Consider the following 23838-nt stretch of genomic DNA (forward strand, 5'->3'; position numbering starts at 1 on the left):
AGCGGGATACTGCTGCAACTCTCTCTCACTTGTTTGCGCTGCGCTCGCACAGCTGGTTGTCTGTCTGTCACTGAAAGTTTAGCCTCCAAATCCAATCCAGTCTCTCACTCTCTCCACCAGTCACATAAAAATGAAACGTCATAATCAATAACAGAACACATAATTCTATTTTTTTATTTAAAAAAAAAAAAAAAAAAAAAAAAATCCCCCACAGAACCCGAAGCCCGACCCGACCCGCCCAATTCACGTAAATATTAGGCCCGACCCAACCCGAAAATGTCGCGTCGGGTCGGGTCGGGTCGGGTTCGGGCAGAATATGAGAACTCTACTTGAAACATGATTAGTCAGAAGGTGATACAAGTGGGGAAAACCACCCATTACGCCTGATATAATCTACCAACAAACAGGGGACAAAACAGTTTAGCTAAATAGCCTGATGCTTCGCGACTGTGTTGATGTGACTGACATGGCTTTTAACTGACACTGTACAGTGTTCAGTGGGATCTCAACTCAGTCTTTCAAAACACTGATCTATAATAAAAATTATCATAGATATTTTTTTTTTAAAAAAATCACTGCATTTGGGAGAGAAGGCCATTCAGTGTACAGCCAAACCATTGGAAAAAATAAAGTAAGACTACAAAAAAGATTAAGCCAGAGGCACATCCCACCCTTCAGGGCTGGTTCTCCATGCAGTGGAAAAGGAAACAAAAGGCAGAACCTGAATGTCACAGGTTCTGGAAAGTCTCAGATTAAGGAAAGTTCCAGGTTCATTTCTGACAATTGAAAAAGACCATGTTACCCCTGTTAATTGCAGAGGAGAATTAAGAAGATGACTTTGCTGGAGAAAAAAAAACAAAACAAAAAAAAAACAGTGGAGTATCCCTCCACTATAAACAGTGAGGCACTATTTTATTGTAGCTGAGGGCTATTTTGAATTGTTTTGAATATGTTCTCCTGTAATGTCACTGCAGAAAAACAAGCCCTTGTACTGGAACTCAATCTGAGTGTATTAATTACACTAAAGGAAAATGTGAAGAGACAGAGAAACAGATGGACAAACAGAAAGACAGACAGATAAACAGACAGACCCACAAAAGTACAAACAAGGCAGGCAGACAGTGAGATGCAAACAATGAAGCAGAAAGACATATAATACTTCAGTTAAAGATGAAAGCTTTCACATCCAGTGTGTATTATTGTCAGACAATCCTCGCTTAAAGAGACACATGAAAAATTCAAAACACAGCTTTATACACACAAATATGTATGCACACACACCAACACGCAGGCATGCTCTTACCAACAACCATGCTGATGTTTGCACAATCAGAAACTGCAATTATGTGAATTTCAAATACCACTGGAATATCAGGAAAAACAGGAATTAGGTGAAAACTCATTTCATCTATATAAAAAATGATTAGCCTGGATGTGATCAAATTAAGAACAAAGGAGTGACAGTGAATTACAAAAAGGCCCAAAACCTATAAAAACTGCCAGCACTCATTAGCTCTTTATTCAGCCATAACAAGTTTTGGATAGATCCATTACCAGCCAGTTAAACTACTAGATCTCATATACATGCTGTACATGAACAAGCCCAGTAGTTTTAACCTTATGCAATGCAAGGCTAAAATCCCATATCAGCGTCACATTGTTTGCTGTTTCTGATTGTACAGTATTAGCTGTACTATTGCATGTCCCCACAGAAGTGACATCTGGTGCTTTAGCATGAACTAGGATAGTGCTCATGCTAAGATCCCCACAGATGTTACATCTGGTACACATTAACTATATTACATTGCATTTAGTGGCCTGGTCACATACAGTAAAATTCTAACAGACTTCCTACAGACTCCTTGTTGTAAATTATCTTCTCAAAGTACTGTTTAATGTCTAATTGCTCCATTTACGGGTGAATTTTTTTAATCATACAGTACTGTAAAATATTTATTTACTGCCTTTACCTGCTTACTGCTATGTTGTGAGGGATGCATATCCCAGCATACACCCTGTGTGAGTAACACCCTGGACAACACAGGGCGTAACAGATAGACAGACAACCACTCACATTCAGACATATGGACGAGTAAGAGTTTTCAGTCCATTTGATTTGTATATCATAAGACTGTGTGAATATACACTATATTACCAAAAGTATTCGCTCACCTGCCTTTACTCATACTATGAACTGAAGTGCCATCCCATTCCTAACCCATAGAGTTCAATATGATGTCGGTCCACCTTTTGCAGCTATTACAGCTTCAACTCTTCTGGGAAGACTGTCCACAAGGTTGAAGAGAGTGTTTATAGGAATTTTTGACCATTCTTCCAAAAGCGCATTGGTGAGGTCACACACTGATGTTGGTCGAGAAGGCCTGGCTCTCAGTCTCCGCTCTAATTCATCCCAAAGGTGTTCTATCGGGTTCAGGTCAGGACTCTGTGCAGGCCAGTCAAGTTCATCCACACCAGACTCTGTCATCCATGTCTTTATGGACCTTGCTTTGTGCACTGGTGCACAGTCATGTTGGAAGAGGAAGGGGCCCGCTCCAAACTGTTCCCACAAGGTTGGGAGCATGGAATTGTCCAAAATGTTTTGGTATCCTGAAGCATTCAAAGTTCCTTTCACTGGAACTAAGGGGCCAAGCCCAGCTCCTGAAAAACAACCCCACACCATAATTCCTCCTCCACCAAATTTCACAGTCGGCACAATGCAGTCTGAAATGTACCGTTCTCCTGGCAACCTCCAAACCCAGACTCGTCCATCAGATTGCCAGATGGAAAAGCGTGATTCATCACTCCAGAGAACGCGTCTCCACTGCTCTAGAGGCCAGTGGCGGCGTGCTTTACACCATTGCATCCGACGCTTTGCATTGCACTTGGTGATGTGTGGCTTGGCTGCAGCTGCTCGGCCATGGAAACCCATTCCATGAAGCTCTCTGCGTACTGTACTTGGGCTAATCTGAAGGTCACATGAAGTTTGTAGCTCTGTAGCAATTGACTGTGCAGAAAGTCGGCGACCTCTTTGCACTATGCGCTTCAGCATCCGCTGACCCCTCTCCGTCACTTTACGTGGCCTACCACTTTGTGGCTGAGTTGCTGTTGTTCCCAAACGCTTCCATTTTGTTATAATAGAGCTGACAGTTGACTGTGGAATATTTAGGAGCGAGGAAATTTCATGACTGGATTTGTTGCACAGGTGGCATCCTATGACAGTTCCACGCTGGAATTCACTGAGCTCCTGAGAGCGGCCCATTCTTTCACAAATGTCTTGTTTCACAGTCTGCATGCCTGAGTGCTTGATTTTATACACCTGTGGTCAGGCCAAGTGATTAGGACACCTGATTCTGATCATTTGAATGGGTGAGCGAATACTTTTGGTAATATAGTGTATATATATATATATATATAGAATAGTTAGTTCCAGTGGTGCAATCTGATTGGACAAGAGGACACCTGGGATCTATGCACCGCATCAGCACAAAGACGGAGTTAAATCATGAATGGTGGTCAGAAGACGATATGTGGGAGGACAGAAGTGACTGCTTTCTTCCTTTTTTACCTCACTGTTGACTGGTAATGCTGCTTCCCAGGCTGTGGTTTTGGTTTTGGTTATAGCTATGGTTAAGACAAGGGACAGGACGTGCTGCTTTACAGGCAGCTTTGGGGGTAAGACACTACTATGAGCAGATACTACAGTGAAAACCTCCTGGCAAAGTAGCTTGCAGTCCGGAAACAGTTTATGTTCAATTCAGTTGTTTGATTTCTGACGGAAATACTTGTGTTAGCGAAGCCGAAAAGTTGATTACATGAGTAAATCAAAATCTGTTGTATCCTTTTAAAGTTATTTGATGAATGGTGTTGTTTGTAGAATTGTTGAGGTTGTGCACTTCTACTAACAGCACAGTCATAGGCTAAATCGGCAGTAATGATTCAGTTGTAGGGGCTAATATTCAATATAACAGTACTCCCATGTGTATGATATTGCTTAAATATGTGTGTGTGTGTGTGTAAATATGTATGTATGTATGTTTATGTATGTATATGTATGTATGTATATGTATTAGGGCATTAACCTAAAAGTCGACCCACTGAAAACGCCCACCAGGGTCCATCAAAAAGTCGAAGTGAAAAAAAAAGTCAATGTTTTTTTTGTTTTGTTTTTGTTTGTGTGTGTGTGTGTGTGTGTGTGTGTGTGTGTGTGTATGTGTGTGTATATGTATATATAGATATATTTGATTATATATTTGATAAAGTAGTGCCTGCCAAAAGCTTGAAAGCTGTAAGCTACAACTATTCAGAAAAGCTGTGCAGAGTTCATTTGATTGTAACTGTTGATTAGTTCATTTAAAATCAGTGTTCAAACTCAAAGCAAAGCATTTCCAATTTTCTCTTATCAGTTGAGGACTTGTGTGACCTGTTCTGCTCAATATAGAGTGAGGAGACAGTCACAGGGGAGGCTAAATGTGCTTTGTTTCCCTCAACAACAGGCATCATCTTCTGACCATTTAAGTGATGGGGACTGGACAGAGGAGATAAACTATTCCATGACTGCCTTATAGTAATAACTCTTTTCTGCTGGTTCTATTTAACTGCACTGCCATGCAGATTTTCTTGACTGCACCACATAAAACAGTATGATTTCAGCTTATTTCTGTAAGAGTGGTTTGTGGAAGTGCTTTGAATAATGAGTGCTGAAAATTCTCTTCTTTCATCAGTTGATTATTTCATTTTAGTTCAGTGTTCAAACTTGAATGTTCAAAGTTTAAACTAAGTTCAAAACTATTTTATTTTCTATAGGAGCTTGTCTCAACTACTCTCGTCACTCATTTCTACAAGTGAGCTCAAATGGAGAATGTGGAGATGTTTCACAGCAGAGGCAGGGGGCTCTGAGTGAGGATTATCAGATCTGTGGCTGATTCTGATGAAACTAAAAGCACCAGAGCAGCTGACTGAAGCTCTGAGTGACCCTGTGAAGAACGATGCAGTCTCCATCAGACTTGACGTCAGTTCTTCAGCCTGAGTCATGACTGCTGACAGGTGCTCTCGCAATACAGAGGCCTCTAGTTACCCGTTGCAGAGGGGCACCAGTGAATCTGGATCCAAGCATCATTGACAACTCCAGTCATGCAAAGATCCTGAGGGTCAACAGCTGCTCTGCTAATGCAACAGCATTCAGCTGCAGCTTGCTCCAACCTGTATCTATATCACTCACATACATTCTAGCCGCTCTTATAGGGGTAATCCTGTGTTTGCCAGCACAGACCACATTCAATAACCTGGTGAACACAGACATGAATGAGCTAGACATGTGCCACTGAAGGCCAAGAGTATGCAGAATTTCCATCCATCCAATCACTACTGATTTATCTACTACTGAATCACCACTACACACTGGCTGATTTCACACATTAACACATTTAACCAGACAGAGAGAGAGAGCAAAGCTAATTAGAGAAATCTGCTGTGAGCTGAAAACAAACAATGTGTGTCCTGTGCTCTGTCTGGCCTATAATCAGCAGTATCAGGGTTAATAGCTATGCTACAAGGTCTGCTTCATTTATGGTAAATGACATCCTTTTTAACATGTGGGCCAATAGCAGTATTTACTATGTTCAAACTCACTAAACTGAAGGGCAAAGTGTCTCAGCCTGACTGATGGACTTCTATTTGGCTTTTAAAGACAGTGACATTTTTCAATGCCTATTAAATTTACAAATCAGAATTTATTTGACTACATGATCTAGACATGATCGCATATTTTCATGAACAGTTTGACTTGAGAAGAATAATAATCTTTTTTAAAGACATTTTAAGACACCCTAACTCAAAATACAAGTCTGCACGATCTGTATACGAAATCTTCTCTTCCCTCCATCTCTTTCTTACAAATCGCTGAAGAAACAGTAATCCCTTCAACTCTCCCTCTTTACCCCGTCTCTCTTTCTCTCTTACTCTCTCTCTCTCTCTATCTGTGTGTATGTGTGTGTGTGTGTGTGTGTATCTGTGTATGTCTCTCTCTCTCTGAAGTCAGAACAGTTGACAGACATGTTAAACCCCAAGGCGCTCAATGCTGGAGTGACACAGCACAAAGCACCTCTCTCACACACATTCAAGCACCCATTCACTCTGTCCATTTGGGAGGCAGGTTACACACGCACACACACACACACACAGACACACAGATAAGGGACCTCTAATACCCTGAATGCATGCTGGTCAGTCTTTCCATCCTCTCTGTGTCTGCCTCCTTCCTTATCGCTCCTCCCTCTCTTCATCTATCTCTGTCTTTTTCCACCACTTCAGTGTACCAGAGTCTCTTTCCTTTACAAGTCTGCAGCTGGACAGCAGCCAAATCTTTATCTGTGGTCTTTGTTCTTTGAACACACATGCCAAACATTCATATAAACATACATATACGTGTGACGATTCTTTTTTAATAAATGTTTATAATTCATGTTAGGAACACATACCAATATTTTAAGATTATTCAGCTTTCTCAAGAATTTTGTGCGAGTGCGTGTGCATGTGCGTGTGCGTGTGTGTGTGTGTGTGTGTGTATCTATGTATACATATACACATAGAATATATAGTCTATAACATTGCCCATACTCAGGGCTCTCACCCTGATTATGGATAATCTAAGTAACATAACTGCATTATCTGGTATACCTTCTCCATTTTACTACTGGCCTTCACATTCTCAATAAGTTTACTCTCCAAGGTTATTCTGAATATTTCATTCACTCATTTTTATTTCAGAAATAGATTTCAGTTTGACATGATGAACGTGTATAGCCTGCTTGTCCCATTTTTCTGTGTATGTGTGTTTTCGGTGAAGGCAAGGGGAGGTCAATAAAAGGCCCTGCATCTTAATTTTGCACAGGAGATGTTTGGGAGGGGATGACATAGACAAATGCAGTTTGAGTTCATTTTACTGACTGATGTGTGTAAGACACTCGACTTTATACTGCTGTTCCGTCTCGCTGATGCAGGACAGATTGCCTAAATGATGGGGGACTCCACTGGCTGCTGATGTACATTTACAAAATTTAAAAAAAAAAACAACAAACAAACAAACAACAACAACAACAAAAAAAAAAACAATCACAGTCTTCCAGCAGGGGGCGCTACTATTCCAGAATGCTCTGTGCTGCAGCGGTCAAAGGTGGTTGGTCAGCCTGTCAGTCTACCTGGCTTCCTGTTTACTGAATATCTAGTTCTATGTCTGTTGATTTGTCTTTCTGCCTGTTTGACTCTGTATATTTAAAAATCTGCTGATCTGACTATCTTTATGTGTCTCCGTCTCCTCAGTCCTTCCAACTAAATGTATCTGTGTGTGATCTCATCTGTCTCCATCCCTTCCTAGATTCTCTCTTTCTCTCACTCTGTCTCTCTCCACTACTCTCTGCTGTTCTCTCTCGCCCTCTATCTCACTATCAGGAATGAGAGGACTCTGCACCAGATGCAGCACCTGGCATGTGGGCTGATGTCCCACGATGCATTGCGTGGGGCACACAGTATGCCACTTTGGAGCTGTTCACCCCGCCCCCCACCCATTTGGATTTTTATTGTGACAGGAGCTCAACGATCACATACAAATGCATACACCTATTCTCCACAGCAGAAAGACTGGCACACATTCAGGCAATGGACACACATTCACAGACGCATCAGCTCTCCACAAAGTATTATTTGGGGGCAGAGACAAATAGGAGAGAGACCGACAGACGCTGCTGGCATTGACACACATACACAAAGAAACACAAACACATAGACAGGCAGTCAGACAGACAGGCAGGCACTCATGCACTTGTATACATAACACAAACACACAAACACTTTCAATCACTCACACAAGCTGACCTACTAAGAGATGCACTCAGCTTTGGGCTCATACTGGGACATGAAGTGCTTATGAAACAGCCATGTGAATAGTTTAAAATAAGTCAGAAAAATAGCTGCTCAATTTAACAGGAAAATGGATGAAACAGGTGTGTGTGTGTGTGTGTGCGTGTGTGTGTGTCCATGTTTTGAAAGCATGCCAGTCATTGTGCTGTGGAAAGCATGTGTGTGTGTGTCTGTGTGTGTGTGTGTGCGTGCGTGCGTGCGTGCGTGCGTGTGTGTGTGTGTAAAACATTGAGGATTTCAACAAACTGGAGGTGAGTCATCATTCGTTGTAACTATTCTTATTTTAGCAGTATCAAAGAGGAAAAAAAGCAGGTGATCCAGAGTGTGCATCTAATCATCATCAAATCACCTGCATGCACAGCAAGTTGTCTTGAGTCAAGTGATGGTATCTCCCCTGTGGCAGGTCATGCTGCTTGTTTCAGGGTAATAATTTTGTAATTTGTTTATCTATTGTGTTCAGTGAGGACCCACTTACAAAATAAAGGATAAATGTGGGATTAACCTAGTAACCCAAAAGGACAAGACTCTAATTAAGACTGCAAACCATTTTTGATAAATACATGATTCTTAATTGTCACTGCTAAGTCCTAGTACAACACATTTATTCTGTTTTACAGTTCAGTACTATTGATTCCCAAGAGATACATTCATCTTTTCGCTTTCCCCAGAATGAAGGCTCAATCAGTGCCTATGGACTGGACAAGCAAGCCAACGCTCTTACATGTTTGTCTGCATACTGTATTGGTCAGTGTGTGCTATGTGCAGTAACTGTAAACGTGCAAGACCACATGTTTCTTTCACTGTGTAGCTGTGCTCATGTTCAATGTGTATGTATCACATGGACTCACGTTTTAAGAGTGCCAGAGGTCATCAGCTCGGTGACCAGAACAATGCATTTCTTTCCTTTGCACGGTCCCTCCCAGGAGTCGTAGAAGCGGACAATGTTAGGATGCTGGAGACCCTTCAACATCCCAGCCTCCTCTTTGAAGCGCTGCCGCTCTGACTTGGACAGCTTACGGTCCTACACACGGGACAGGAGAGGACAATTACTCATCATGTAAACAAATTAAGAATAAAATAAAATACTACACAAAGATAAACAATACAATATACTTCAGGCAATGATCACCACTGCAATATACAGGACACCTTTAACAATGTCACAGTCTACAAATCATCTGGCCAACACATGGAAACATAGCTGAAACATAAAATCTGAAGAATATAAAAAATGTATTAAATATCAATATCAATGCATTGCTATATTTATATTATTTTATGTTTTAGAGCAATCATAGGGATTAGAGAATATTTGAATGCAGACATTTCAGAGTTTGCTGAAATAACAGCAACAAAGCCTCTAGACCACAACAGGTATTAAAAATATTTATACGCATGAATGAGATTTAGAGAGTTTATACAGTAGAACTGCAGTAACGCTCCGTCAGGAGCTTCACAAACTGTCCTGCCCTCATACAGCTGTTACCATAGATGTTCAGCTTGGGCAATGTGTTTTTTGGTCGGCATTTTCATTTTGAACCATTTTCATTTTATACCAGAAACTGTATGTCCCTCTGCTGAGGAGACTTTTTGTGCCATTGCTAGCTTTTTGACTCTTCTGTAACACCAGTACTGACACTGGAAAATCACATTTTCTTTTCTAGGTACTTCAGTCTAGTTCAGTTCACTTCAGACTTTATTGTGCCAGAAGGGAAATCTGACTCTGCTCAGCACTCACAAACCACATAATCACAATCAAATCTGATTTCAGCTTCTGAAGTTCTTTTTCTTCCTACAGCCTTGTTTGGTGGCATCTCCAATTCTTGGGCATGTGCCAGAGTATTTTGCACATGGTGCCACAGTTGCCCTTGTATAGTGTTTAGGGGGTGTAATCTTATGCTAGTAACAAATGCTCAGACACACAACTCCATTTTACGAACTGGTGGGATTCAACATGCACCACACGTGGGTAAGAGCAGATTTGGATGGTTAAGAACATTTGAGGCATCTGGAGTTGATTTCTTTTATTTTTTCTCTTAACAGTAAAATAAGAAACAATATACGAGAAATTTAAAGAAAATGTTGCTGCATGTAGTCGAGTGTGTCACTTAATGCAAATGTATGCATTAAAAAAATTATATATGTGTGTATGTACACACACACACACACACACACACATATACAGTAACACAAGTACAGTGCTGAAATACATTGCCAAAACACAACTTTCAGAGATAATGCGCTCAAAAATAAAGCTGTTTTTTTAAAAGTAGATGATCAAAAGTTAGAACAGTGCCACCTTGCCAGAGAAAGTGGTATTTTTTGCACAGCAGAGTGCTTTTATGAATCACATGCGGGACATGCAAATAATCAGAAAAGTGCAGTGGTGCCAAAATAACACCAGTGGTAGAGCTGCAACAGTAATCCCTGTTTATGAATAGGTAAAATGCCTACCACCATGGTCTATCCACTACCACATCATTAAGCCTGCTGGTGGGTTTTATGAATAGCTGGCATGGTATGAACAACAATCTGATTCTAAAGATAGCAAACATAGGCTAGGTTGCTTTTGCATCTGACACTAATGCCCCATTTAAGCATGCTATTATAATCCAAACAGACAGGAGTATGCAGCTAGATTCTGTCTAACGTACCTAACAAGTTACATTAATACAAGGATGTATGCTCTAGACAAGATGTAAAAAATATGAACTGGATTTTAAAAACTACTCAAGGAATCTACAAACTGTTTGCAATGTTTCCGCTGTGATGCACATCCTTAATGTGTTGCTCCAGTTTGAGTTTTAGCCTGCAACCTTATCAACAGGCTTTAAGTGAGTCTGTGTGACTAGCGGACAGAGTCACCTGTAAGATCTGGACCAAAACAAGCTAAGAAAAGAAAGTTACAGGCCACATTCTTCCACCCTGAACAAGACTGGCTTTAAAGAAGAGATTTTAGACACACACACACACTCTAGCACTAACACTAACACCCACACACTTCAAACAACACATACAGACACACAGATGCAGGAAAATGCACACACACACACACACACACACACACACACACACACACACACACACACACACACACAAACACACAAACACATATAGAGTTTAACAGGAATTCCAGCTCTACCACTCATACCTCCATAAACACTCATGCAAAGGGCATTGTGGCAGGGCAGACCTTGTAAAGATGTGTATGTGTGTGTGTGGTTAAGCTTTCATGCATTCAGGTATGTCTTTGTATGCTATACTGTATATGTGAACTTTCTTTGCAAGTAAAAGAAGCCCAGGATTACAAAGTCTGAAAACCCTGCATTAGAAAGTTAGAAAAGCAACATTTGGTTTGGGTTGTTTTTTGTTTTTTTTTAATAATTAGTTCCATTGAAATGTATTGAGGGATATATTCTCTAGTTTCTCAGAGGATTACTGGGGCATGAACAATAGGCTGTGTATGTGTTTTAGTGAGTGTGTGCGCGCATGCTTATGTGCCTTTGTGTGTATTGATGTTTCTAGCTGTTTCTTCACCAGCTCTGTGTCTAACCATAGCTGACACATTCAGCACGTTGCTGCCCCAAAAATAAACAACATGTCTGCCTGACGACAATAAATAAGGTGATGAGACCTCAATACTCACAGGATGTTAGACCAAATAAAACGACTTCCTCAGTGACCTTAAATTATTCACTTGTTTATGCTAAATATGGAAACAACTTCACAGATAACATTAAGTTGCAAGTAGGTTACGCCAGATATGAAAAACATATTAACAAATGAGCACATTGAAAAAATACATAAGTTTCAAATTTACCTGGAACAGACAGAAATTTGGGAATTGAAATGAAATCAGAAAACAAATTCAAAGTATAGCTGTTACATGAAAACCTTGTATCTTCAAAATGTCGACACTTCAGCTAAGAAAAGTAGCCTCATGTTTGGCTTAGCGACAATACATTTTGACATTAGCCTGTGGGTTTCGAGTGCATCTCAAGTTATTCAGTATTTTAAAGGTGAAGTGAGATCAGGGGATGGAACAAAGGGAGGAAAACGATTCAAAGTAACACTATTGTAGTATTATCACCATACTAACCAGTTTGAGAAGAGGCTTGCTAAGGGGCAACCTACCTTTGTGAAAACTATTTCACTGCTGTATTCAAGAAGTCAATATTTTTCTGAAAAAAATGTGCTTATACCAATTAGCTGGTTGCATATCAAAATGTAATATTAACTGAGAGGATATTAATGTCAGAGAATTGTAACGTGGGGCCTCATGTATATCATATGATTACAGAGAGCGCGGGCGCGAGAGAGAGAGAGAGAGAGAGAGAGAGAGAGAGAAATTTCTAGAAATCTACGTGCATCTGAAAGCATCAATGTATTTCTAAGTGCATAAAAACGCTGTGTGTGTGTGTGTGTGTGTGTGTGTGTGTGTGTGTGTGCATGTGTGGGCGTGTGTATCTTATCAGCTTATCCTGTCATCCCACAGCAACCATTTCACTGATGATGGACCATTAGCAACTGACACACACAGTCACATACATGCATGCATTCAGAAATATACAATTTCAGACACACACACACACACACACACACACACACGAACACACACACGAACACACACCTATACACAGTCAAAGCATATCAAAACATATACGCAATCAAAACAGCAAGAGAGCAACAACAAAGAGAGTGAAACATCTCTCTCATAATATGATCACATGACCAGCTCTCATGGTCACATGACAACAGCTGCAGATCACATGACTGACTGGAAGCCAACATTCCATTTCCGAGCAGCACTTAGAAAGGATCCTGACCAACCAAATCACTGCTAAACACTTCCCCCAGGGCACCAAATGATTGCCTTGCCCTCTGTAGTGTGTGTGTGTGTGTGTGTGTGTGTGTGTGTGTGTGTGTGTGTGTGTGTGTGTGTGTGTGTGTGTGTGTAAAAAGCGGACAGTAAGTCTAAGGGGGCTTCACAATCTATTATTAATGTTACCTTCTTTGCTCTATCATATAAAGTGGCTACAAATCTGTTACACATAATGTTTATATAAAATATATACAGATGTAACATACATATAAATAAACTGCATTGGTATTAGGGCAGGGGTACTTAGGAAATTAATCTGAGCTCCAGCAGATTAGTCTTGTTGTTGTAAGTGGATGTTTTCTCCGCTCGCTCCGTCTCTATCCCTTCCTTTCTGCTCCCGGCTTCAAAACATCATGAGACTTGAGTTTGTCAGATTCAAAAATACCCTCACTCTCTTCCTTAGCCTCCTATCTCTATCTCTCTTTTGCTCTCTTTCTCTCTCCCTAATACACACACACATAAACACAAACACACACAAGCACAGAACGCATACACCTATGTGAACTTTCTCTTTCTCTCAACCCTGCAAATTTCTTTGACTACCTTACTTTCTCCTGTCTGAGGACTTGAACGAAGCCACCTATAAGGAGGTGTTGCTGGTGCTGCTGTAGTGACAGTCCTAAGTCTGACAGTCTGACTGTCCTATTTCTGTCCTGTACCAGGCAACGAAGAAACACACACACACACACACACACACACACACACACACACACACCACCAGACAGGCACAGAAAGTGAAATGCCAGTTTTAAAAGAATAGGCAGGTTCCTGCAGAGAGACTCAGAGAGGAGGCTCTGTGATCGGCTTGTTTGATCAGGATGTCCTGCTGTGCCTTAACACTCTGTGATCATCTGCTCTGGTCTGGCCTGCAGCACCCCAACGAACCTGCGTGACTCACAGTGCCAGATAGATGGGGATTGCAACATAAGACAATATTTTCAGTGCCAGAAATTTTAGATAATCACAGCAAAGTGTTTAACAGTCAATTTGGTATGCCTTTTTGTGGCTGACAATTCACCTGACACTAAGTAAACCGTTAAACCATGTTACAACAAATGGTGATACAAATAGGTCTGGTCTGTAAGCCTCCCAGGGAGCTAGCATCAGTCACACAGCTATCCCAGGATACTGTCCAATGCCTGATCTCTCCTGGGAACTGCAGAGGCCTAAACATAGTACACATCATCCTCTGTGTTCAAATTTTGGTCATCTGTTTCTCAGGCCCTCTGTCCTGTTGCCATTGTCGAAAGAGCAAAGCGTCTATGTTGCTTCCAGGACAGGAAAGAAATTTTGTTCTGTGCGGGCCATAGTGACTGGTAAATTGAGAAACGGCTTTTCAGCTATTTCAACAATTGTACTTAGTGGCTAGTGTTGTTCTCCTGTCCTTATTGGTTCCCTGAGGATATAGAGTACCAATTAAAAAAAAAAAAAAAAAAAAAAAAAATCAGGTGTGATTTGGAATATGACTGTTCAATTTTTACAAAGTGACAACAGTAGGTAATTTTATCTTGTGATTTTATGTTACCACCCAGATTAATAAAAGAGCACCCATGTCATCAAAAGTGGGGATGCAGAGGAAGGTAGAGAAAACTAACATAGACCATATATGGAAAAGCTAGTTAAAAAAAAAAAAAAAAAAAAAAAAAAAAAAAAGAATGAATAGACTGAATGTGAAAACATTTTTGTTTGCAAAAATGGATCATGTCTGTCATTTGGAAATACTTTGGACATACTAGTAAAAACTCTCCAAAGTTTACCTTAGGGTTGTAGCTGCATGCCAAAGTAATAAAACGGCAATTATTTACTGTTTGATTTCTGGTAAATAGGGGTCACAATCAAGAGAAGTGCAGTAAAATGAAAAGTCCCTCAGGCTGGTGGTACTTTGAGAAACTGCACTGAAAAATGGGACAAAGACAAAATATTTGTTCAGGTGCAAAGGTGTTTTTTTTTTTTTTTCTTTTCTGAAACTGAAACAAATTATCATGATTAATAGTCCTGATCGTTATCAACCACAGTAATTAAGAGCATCATTTTTACCATAATTGTGCAGGCCTACTTAATAAACCTAATAAAACTATGAACTTTTTGTCTCAATTTCTTCAGAATGTTTCAGTGACCCAATTCAATCTTCTTCTGATCAACCTTTGAGTCCTGACCCCATTTTGGAAGAATGCTACTCTGTAACAGGAGTACAGTTGAGACCTGTGGGTTTTTATTACATTAAGGCTTTTTGGTTCAGTCAGTGTGCTGATTTGTTCTAGGAAGACCTACAGTGGCGGTCTCCAGGGACTTATGTGTATGCATATAGGGGTGTTTGTCTGTGTGTGTGTGTGTGTGTGTCTGCGTGTGTGTAAATGCATGCAAATATGTTGCTTGCTTGAAAGAACATGTTCTTAAGTGTGTGTGCTTGAATAAGACAATGCAGTGCGAATTTGCTTTTAAGTTTGTAAATGTGCATGTTTGTGTGTCTTCATACAAGAGTATGAATGTGTGTACACATATATTTGAACATCTGTGTGTTCTTCTGTAAAATATGCGTGTGTATGTGTGTGTGCTGAAAAGAGACCAGTGTGTTCCATTACTATATAGCCTACTGTTTCTAAGACCCACAGGACTTGCAGGAAATGCTCTCCTGCAAAGAACCACAAACCCCCTACAACACACACACACACACACACACACACACACACAGATACATGCTGGGCACACACAAACACACACACAAGCTTCATTCACATGCATGTATGCGCACACAAACCAAAACCTCTCAAAGACCTTTGCCACAGCTTGTTATGGTTAGCCAGATAGAGAGAGAGAGAGGGAGAGAGAGAGAGAGAGAGAGAGAGAGAGAGAGAGAGAGAGAGAGAGAGAGAGAGAGAGAGAGAGAGAAGTAAGAGAGAAGAGATATGGACCATCTGTTGTGAATAAGAATGATTGAAAAGAGAATGAATAAGTTCCAGCAAAGTTCAGAAGGGGAGGGAGAGACAGAAAGAGGCACCGAGATAGAGACTAATCTTATAACTCAAAAAGACATTTCAGGGCTGGGTGGCAAAAAAGGGGAAGGAAACACCAACATTTATGTTTGCATGTTCATTCCTTCCTTCTCTGTTCCCCTTTTGCTTGCTTTCTCCTTTTCCTTCTTCCTCTCCTCTTTTTATCTTCCTCTCCCTCTTTCTTACTGACTCACTCATTCATTCTGTACCTCTTTGTTTGTCTCTCTTACCCCTCCCTCCACTCTTCGTATTTAGGTGGTTTTTGGTTTCCCATCAATCACCACTCTACATATTGCAGTAACCAGGGCCATGTGTCTGCCTCCGTGCTCTGTGTGCATGTGTGTGTGTAACCTGACCTAGTTTTACATGGTTAAAAATCGGTCATGTCTGCATCAATGTGGTGTTCCATGGAGATGCATATAATATGTTTCACCTTATGCTCACTTTTCACAGAAAAGAACATTTGTCCTAAAATACAACTAACTTATATTACTGTGATTGTCATGAAGCCTGGCTCACTGCTGGAAATGGGGACTCTGTAGATTATGTTACCAACCCGGCCCTTATTTGTCAAGTAATACAAAAACAAAATCTGACAGAAAAAAAATTACATATATATAAGTGATGAATGTATTTAAGTCTATATTTGGAAGATCTGTTGGTAAAACTAGGCTTTAGGTATTTTTATGTCTTCTAAATGGGGGGCAATATTGATAAAAGCAGATGAAGAGGAAAGTGTTTGTTTCTCAGAACAATTCAGCTCCATTCATCAGGATGGTTTCAATAACAACCACTGTGTGTAACAATAGGTGCTGTCTCAGGCTGCCACTGACTGTGCATCCTATTGTCCCGTCTCTGTCCCTGGCTGTACAGCACACACACACACACACACAAAACATGTGGCAATGCAGTCATTAGTCTCTGCTCTCCTATTCCCGCCTCATCTGTGAGCCCTCCACTCCTCCCTACAGCTGGGCAAAATGACAAAATCAAATAGTGCAATATCTTTGAATACCTCAAAACCTGCACCTTTTCTAGACTCCTTCCTCCTAATTTTCTACATCTTTAACTTTCTACCCTGTCATCTTTTCTTTCTAGTTTTCTGGATTCCTCTCCAAATGTTTTCCTGTCCCTACCCATTCTTTTGTCGCCTCCCCTCTATATACATGGGATTCCCCTCGAATAAAAGCAGGATGTTTAAAAAAAAAAAAAAAAAAAAAACGGCACTCTCCCACATCACACCCTCCAAGTCAGCAACTTGATACATGGGTCTTTAATCCAGGGATAATGAGGAAATCTGAGGATAATTAGAGGAACTTCTGGAGTGAAATTCTTCCCCTCTAAAGCGTTAATCCTTAATCCAACAACAGGCCATGCATGGAGAATTATCCCTCACATAATCTCAATCTGAACAATCGCACTGGCCATGGACTCACAAAAGCACTTGATTTTCTCATCCTACCTGTCCCAACACGCACACATGCACAAAGCATCAAAAAATATTAACCCTCATGCTTGACCTTATCATTTAGTTGACATTAATTGTGGCTACATTCTGCTCACTACTAACGTGGTGGTTAGCAATGATGAAGACACAAGTTGCAAGGGTTTGAAGTGATTTAGCTCCTCCTTAACCTTACTATACATTTTTTACAGACATGCTTTGAGAACCCTCAGTTTTACAGTTTCATAAATGAATGTTTTATTTCTCTATAATCTTGTTTTTAATTAATGTCACACATGTTTCTAGCTAGCTCTTGAGTAAAAGGTGAAATGTCAGGCTTCCGATGTTCATCCAAATACTTCCTAGGAACAGCTATTAGGCAACCAATGTGTAACAGTAGATATCAAATCATTTTAGGCATTTTGCACCTCATAATCAGGGAGTAAGTAGGGGTTTAGTGCTTTGCTCAAAGACAGGACAGGTCACAGTGGTGCTACAGGGATTTAACCTCTTCCCCTCTCTTATCACAAGACTGTCCTAAAATACACACTAACACCTAAATCCTACATCAGCTCAGCCCACCGGCTCAGATATTCAAGATTGCAATAAAGCTCCATTCATTGATTGTGGTTTGGATGGAAAATATTAACAGCGTATTTTAACAGCCAACAATGGCTCCCTTTGTTGCTAACACAGGCTGAAATGATCCAATGAAATCACATTAAGAAAACAGGGAGCCAAAGCTTTTTGGTGAAAAGGTCATCATTAGCCTCATAGGAAGGATTTTAATTATTTGCATCAGCTTTAGCTGATTAGGATTCAGGAAGATTATCAGCAGGAATCTTGACAAAAAAAAAACTTTAGGAGGAGTCCAAACTCAAAGTTCAGGGGATTCCATCTAATTAAGCATTTCCATCAATCCCTAAGAAGCACCGAAGTCCTTAAAATGTTTCAAGCAAAGCAGAATGTTTCAAGTTTAAATTAAAACAGAAATATTTATGAAAGTTGTCTTCATCTCTGAAAGGTAGCCTAACTAGTGAAAATATATTGCTAGATTGAGAGATATGCTTTTTCAGTGTTTTACAAACCATTTTAATAATAATAAAATGAAGAGCCGTCAGGGCTGATTGTGTAATACCTTGCAGGAAGCTGGGATGTGGGCTGCAAAAAAAAAGTATTGCATGTTTTTTGAGTTTCCCACTTGATTAATTAGGCTGTAAAATGCCCTTTGAACTGTAACAAAGATTAATTCGAAACTCGAGACATAGTAACATAATGGCTGTCATATATCCTAGCATTCCTGCCTGCCTTGAATGGCAAAAAAAGTCTTTGAACTTTAAAGGATCTGACCCTGGCAGAGGAGGCCACACCATGTTCATGGAGTGTTTGCATGTGTATGTGTGTGTTTGTGTTCATGCATGTGTGTCTGTGAGTGCATGTCTGTACATGGCTAACACCAGCTTTTTCTGCATACATATTTGTGCTTAAGTGGCAGGTTTTTTACATATGTGTTTGTATGTGTGTGCGTGTGTGTGATCGTTGTGTGTGTGTGAGGGTGGGGGGGGGGGCTGGCGGGGTCTGCATGTATAAGGTTGCAGTTAAAGTCTTAATATAGTGTCTGTCCCTCTGCCTGTCTATCCACACATCATAAACAAACAGATCAGAGAGACTGAGATACTGATGGACATGATCCATTCTGAAACTACCTGCAGCTCAGACCTTGAATAGCTACGATTTAACATGGGATGTGATATATGGAATACAAAATGAAGAGCAAAAAGAGAAAAAAATCTCCTCTCCCATTACCAATGCATAAGAATTGTATGTGCCAAGCCTACAAAAAATCCTATTATAAAGCCGAATAAAACAAAGTCATAGCCACACAAACTTCACTATGTCTGATTTCATTTAGTCAAGTACAGAGTCACTGTAAACACAGCAGAGAGAAAGAGAACAAACCATTTATGTCATTATGCTCCTGTGCAGCTCTGTATAGCTGTCAAGCAATAGCAGAGGCCCCATACTGGAGGATCATGGGATCAGATCCCTACTAAGGCTAAAATGCCGACAGCAGATGTTGCTGGAAGCACACTGGAATTCACTGATGTGTGACAGAAACACTGTGTGGGCTCATCTGTGTTGCTGTTATTGTTGTTGTGTGGTGTGTGCTTATGAGCATATGTGCATGTCTCACTGGATTCCACTGCATGTGAATGACATCATATAGCGAGGTCCTGACACTACTACAGTAACTGGTGATCTAAAAGAGTGCTTGGCTGGTATTAAGAGACTGGACCAATGCATCTCCTCTCTCTGCTCCATAGATAAGACTATTACATAATCTGGGAGGACTATCCCTTTACACTCCATTAAATCTAGGCCTTAACTATTAACACCCAGGCTGAACTTTATCACTCCTTAGGTTTTATTTAAAGCAGCCTCAACAGCCACCCAATCATACTTCATATGTTCTAGGGGCAATCAGCTGGATTCAATCAGCCAGTAAACACAGGCACTGATGCACAGAGCAAATGTTTTGGGCAACAGTCCCTAAGGGGTTGCCTCACCATTTATATGAGAGTGGGCAATCCATTTTACCTTTGGTATTTGTTATTCTTTATACAGAAAGTGTGAGAGTGCTGAAGAGACAAGGTAGGGGAAACACAGAGAGAGGAACCTGTGGTGGGATTTAATCCCAGGCCAGTGGGGACACATGTGGTTCCTGAAGTGCAGCAGGAGACTGAACAACTCAATTATTTTTTCCTTTAATTATGAAGGAAATTGTGATTAAGCATGACAACATCTTTATGCAAAGAACAGGAGTAGATTACTGACCCTGACTCTTGATCAGGATGATTCTTGCTATGAGCCTTATCACCTACACTGGCCAAAACGTTCTGGTGTGTCACTGCCCTAAAGAAGCAGGTGGAAAGCAACATTCAAGGGAAACTGACGTGAATTTCAGCATATTAGACTGTCTAATCTAAACTCTAGCCATGCCAACTAGCCATAGCCATGGAAAAAATACTGACTTTTTAGTGACTGGATTTGTTGGTCATGTTAATGTTGTACAACAAGGAGACTGGTACTAGTGTCACCTCTCAAATTAGTTACATTGTATTTACCAGGCACATGCTACTTTGAAATTTGTGTAGACATCATTTTCAAAGGGAAATTCCAGTGTTGACACATATGTCCACACACTATTTTATTTAATCTAACAGATCAGCCTTGACCCGGTTAAAGACTGAAATGAAGTTACCATTGGTCAGAGAAACTATAAGACTACTAATCAACTACTAGAATTATCATTATCAAAATAATCATTATTTAAATAACTAAGTTAAGTAATAGCTGCCATAGTCCTAACAACTGCTTCCAACTCACTAAAACTAACCAGGCCTGTTTTGGTAGCAGAAGCAGCATCCTGTCACACTGTCAACAGGCCTTCAGAAAAGCTGTTGACAGAGAAAGAGAGAGAGCTTTCATACATACTGTTGCTCTGGCTCCAAGAACACTATACACACTGTCAATGTTGCGAAATATTTCTCTCTCTCTCTCTCTCTCTCTCTCTCTGTATGTGTGTGTGTGTGTGTGTGTGTGTGTGTGTGTGTGTGTGTGTGTGTGCATGTGTGTGTGTGTGCATGCATTCGTGTGTGCGTGTACATGATACATGCACGTGTGTGCGTGTGTGTTTGTCTGTCATAGTCTTGTTTTTAAGTCCTCTGCAAACCACTAGGGTTGCTGAAAGATTAAGAAGAGAACTTTTGGGGACACACAAATACACAACAGCATACAAATGCACAACAACAGACCCCCAACACACACACACACACACACACACACACACACACACACACACACACACACACACACACACACATATGCACAAGAACCACTCAACAGCTCCCCGTCTATATAATAAACATAATAGGGGGATTAGCTCATTTCAACATGAGAGCGAGTGAAAGGCAGATAGCTGGGGAGAGAGAGATGACAGAAGGACAGACACAGAAAGGGAGAAAAAGAGAGGGAGAGAGAGAAACTTTAACGACAAAGGAAAGGGAAAGAACAGAGACAGAGATGGGGAGAACAAAAATCAAAAATAAAAGGATCATTTTAGAGAGGATATTCAACTTGTAAGCTGATAATTTTTCCTTATTCCCCTTTTGCTTTCTCTCTGTCTGTCTCTTTTTTTTTGCTGTCTCTGCCTCTTTTTCGCCATTTCTGTCTCTGCCCTTTTTTCTTGCAGTGGCCTATATTTCCAGCTGGTTAGCTGAGAAGTGGGAGAGGAACTGATTGAGGCTCCAGCTCTGACAGGGTAACCAGAGAAGTTAAACAGATACAGGCTACTGATAGAGCCATGCACTGAGTACTGAAAAAATCTGCCATAGACAACTGGACAGACTCCAAAATGCTCCAGCAGCCACAAGTGTGTGCTTTTTTTGTATGTGTGCGTGCATGTACGCATGTAAGTATCACTGTGCACGATGCTGCGTGCATGCATGTGTGTGTGTCCGACCAGTGACGGTGGTTGTATTACATGCAGGTTTTGGGGTTAATTTGTTCCAGATGAGAGTGCATGACTGCCAAAAACACACTGTTAAAAGACATTAGCCTATTTTTTCTCTCTTTTTCTTCACTGTCTCTCAGGCACACACACACTTTATTTGAGCAGACTAATCCCAAAACATAGTTAAACTATCTACTATGAATTAGATTAAACAGCTGGTGCTTATATAAGATGAAAAACTGAAAGGTGATCTATATGCCCATGCTGTGATACAACAATGAAACACACATATTATGCTCTTACAGAGATGACCCCCTTCCTGTTCCCCCACCTAGACACACATAGACACAAATGCATGCTACAAACACACACAAGCAACATAATCTTTTTTCCACTTTCCTCACTTGAGAGGCGCTGAGCAAACAAGTGTCCGATAAATATGACATGAACTATGCAGTGTTTACAGATACAGACACATTGATATTGTACACACACGTAACAGACAGAGCAGAAAAGACAGAGCGCAGGAAGGATAAAAAGTTAGGGCACAGGAAGTGAGGTCACAGGATGAAGAAATGGGCATATCTGTCCTTCCTGTTAGAAGAAACATAAAGCAAACAGTGCCATTACAGCAGCCAAAGAGTATTCCAGCGCTCACCAGGATACTAAGATTGAGACGGTTTTATTGATAAGTTACATTAAAACCACAAGGAGCCAACTACTTGTTTCACATGATGCTTGGTCAGATTGGCTCAAGTGCTGTTTCAGCATTACAGTTTCTCACAGAGCATGAGCAGGAAACAACTACTCAATAAGATGACAATACTGCACACATCCACAACAACCTTCTCTTACACACACTTTGTAGCTACCAATAGAGTCAGTTACACAGTTCATGTTCATTTAATCATCTAAGTTAAATATAATTTACATTTTTATGAAAAGAATATATTTGGTTATATATGAAAAAATATGTCCAAAGGGGACCCATCTATTGTGGCGGAACCAATATATTTGTGTTACAATGACGGTAGGGTCATTTTTACTGACGCACCTGGTGGAACAAGTGAACTGGCATGAAGCTGTGTAGTACTTAATGAGGTGAAGGCTTATGCCGCTTGCGTGTTTCTTTCTATTCCCCTGGAGTTAAGGTGGCCAATGAGGTATGTTAATTTTACTTTAATCAATAATATAAGCTGCATTTGAGTTTGCAATGGTTATTACTCATGTGAATGCTGTATATCGCACTTGGTTTATTTATGAATGGGTATTTTTATTTCATCTAGTTCTCACAGCATTTTACACCATGGATACTCAGATTAAAAGCCTGTAACCGAAAAAGTATGTCTAGTGTCCATGCTTTAACCGGAGGGGATTTACACAATTTAGAAAACCCAAATGTCATCAGGAAACTGGCCAATTATAACTTACTCCAAAGCATGGCTCCCTCTCTCACACGTGCGCACACACACACACACACACACACACACACACACACACACACACACACACACAAAAGTGTTGCATCTTGTCCCGATGACAATCAGGACCCTAATCGCAAGGAATGAAACAACTGCACATGTCTACAGAAGATAAAATGAAGATACAGATGAGGGACATACCATGGATGCCATACATAGACACATAGCCTAAATACATACTATTAGGAGAGTGATGCAAACCCGAGAAGAGAAGAGAAGAGAAGAGAAGAGAAGAGAAGAGAAGAGAAGAGAAGAGAAGAGAAGAGAAGAGAAGAGAAGAGAATGGTAGGTCAGGTTTAATGACACAATGATGCAATCGCTGTATGAGAACATCGTGCTCTCTCTCTCTCTCTTTCTCTCTCTCACACACACCACACACACACACACACACTGGCGCACACACACGCGGTGTGGGGTAGGGTTACTGCAGAGGTGCCTGTCTGTCTCAGTAATGCCTAGCAGAGAGACAGAGATGTCAATGTCACCATGATTGAGTCAGTCTAATGCTTACATCAACTAGAAACACACATTGTCTTTGTCAAGGAAAACCAGCAATTTGCAGAATCATATTCTGCTGGCCACTTTTTTTGGGGTGGTGGTGGTGTGTGTGT

At 40.6% G+C, this 23838-nt stretch overlaps 1 protein-coding gene across 1 annotated transcript in view; it reads right to left on the reverse strand.

The window, feature by feature from the left end:
• The window catches only part of wnk1b (WNK lysine deficient protein kinase 1b), a 130780-nt gene that overhangs the window by 62911 nt on the left and 44031 nt on the right, over positions 1 to 23838 (reverse strand). Inside the window, exon 3 of the mRNA XM_030046489.1 lies at positions 8763 to 8935. Within this exon, the coding sequence (XP_029902349.1) occupies positions 8763 to 8935 (173 nt within the window). The remainder of the gene's footprint in view (positions 1 to 8762; positions 8936 to 23838) is intronic.

The sequence above is a fragment of the Myripristis murdjan genome, chromosome 23 (assembly GCF_902150065.1).
Source record: "Myripristis murdjan chromosome 23, fMyrMur1.1, whole genome shotgun sequence".
Lineage (NCBI taxonomy): Eukaryota > Metazoa > Chordata > Actinopteri > Holocentriformes > Holocentridae > Myripristis > Myripristis murdjan.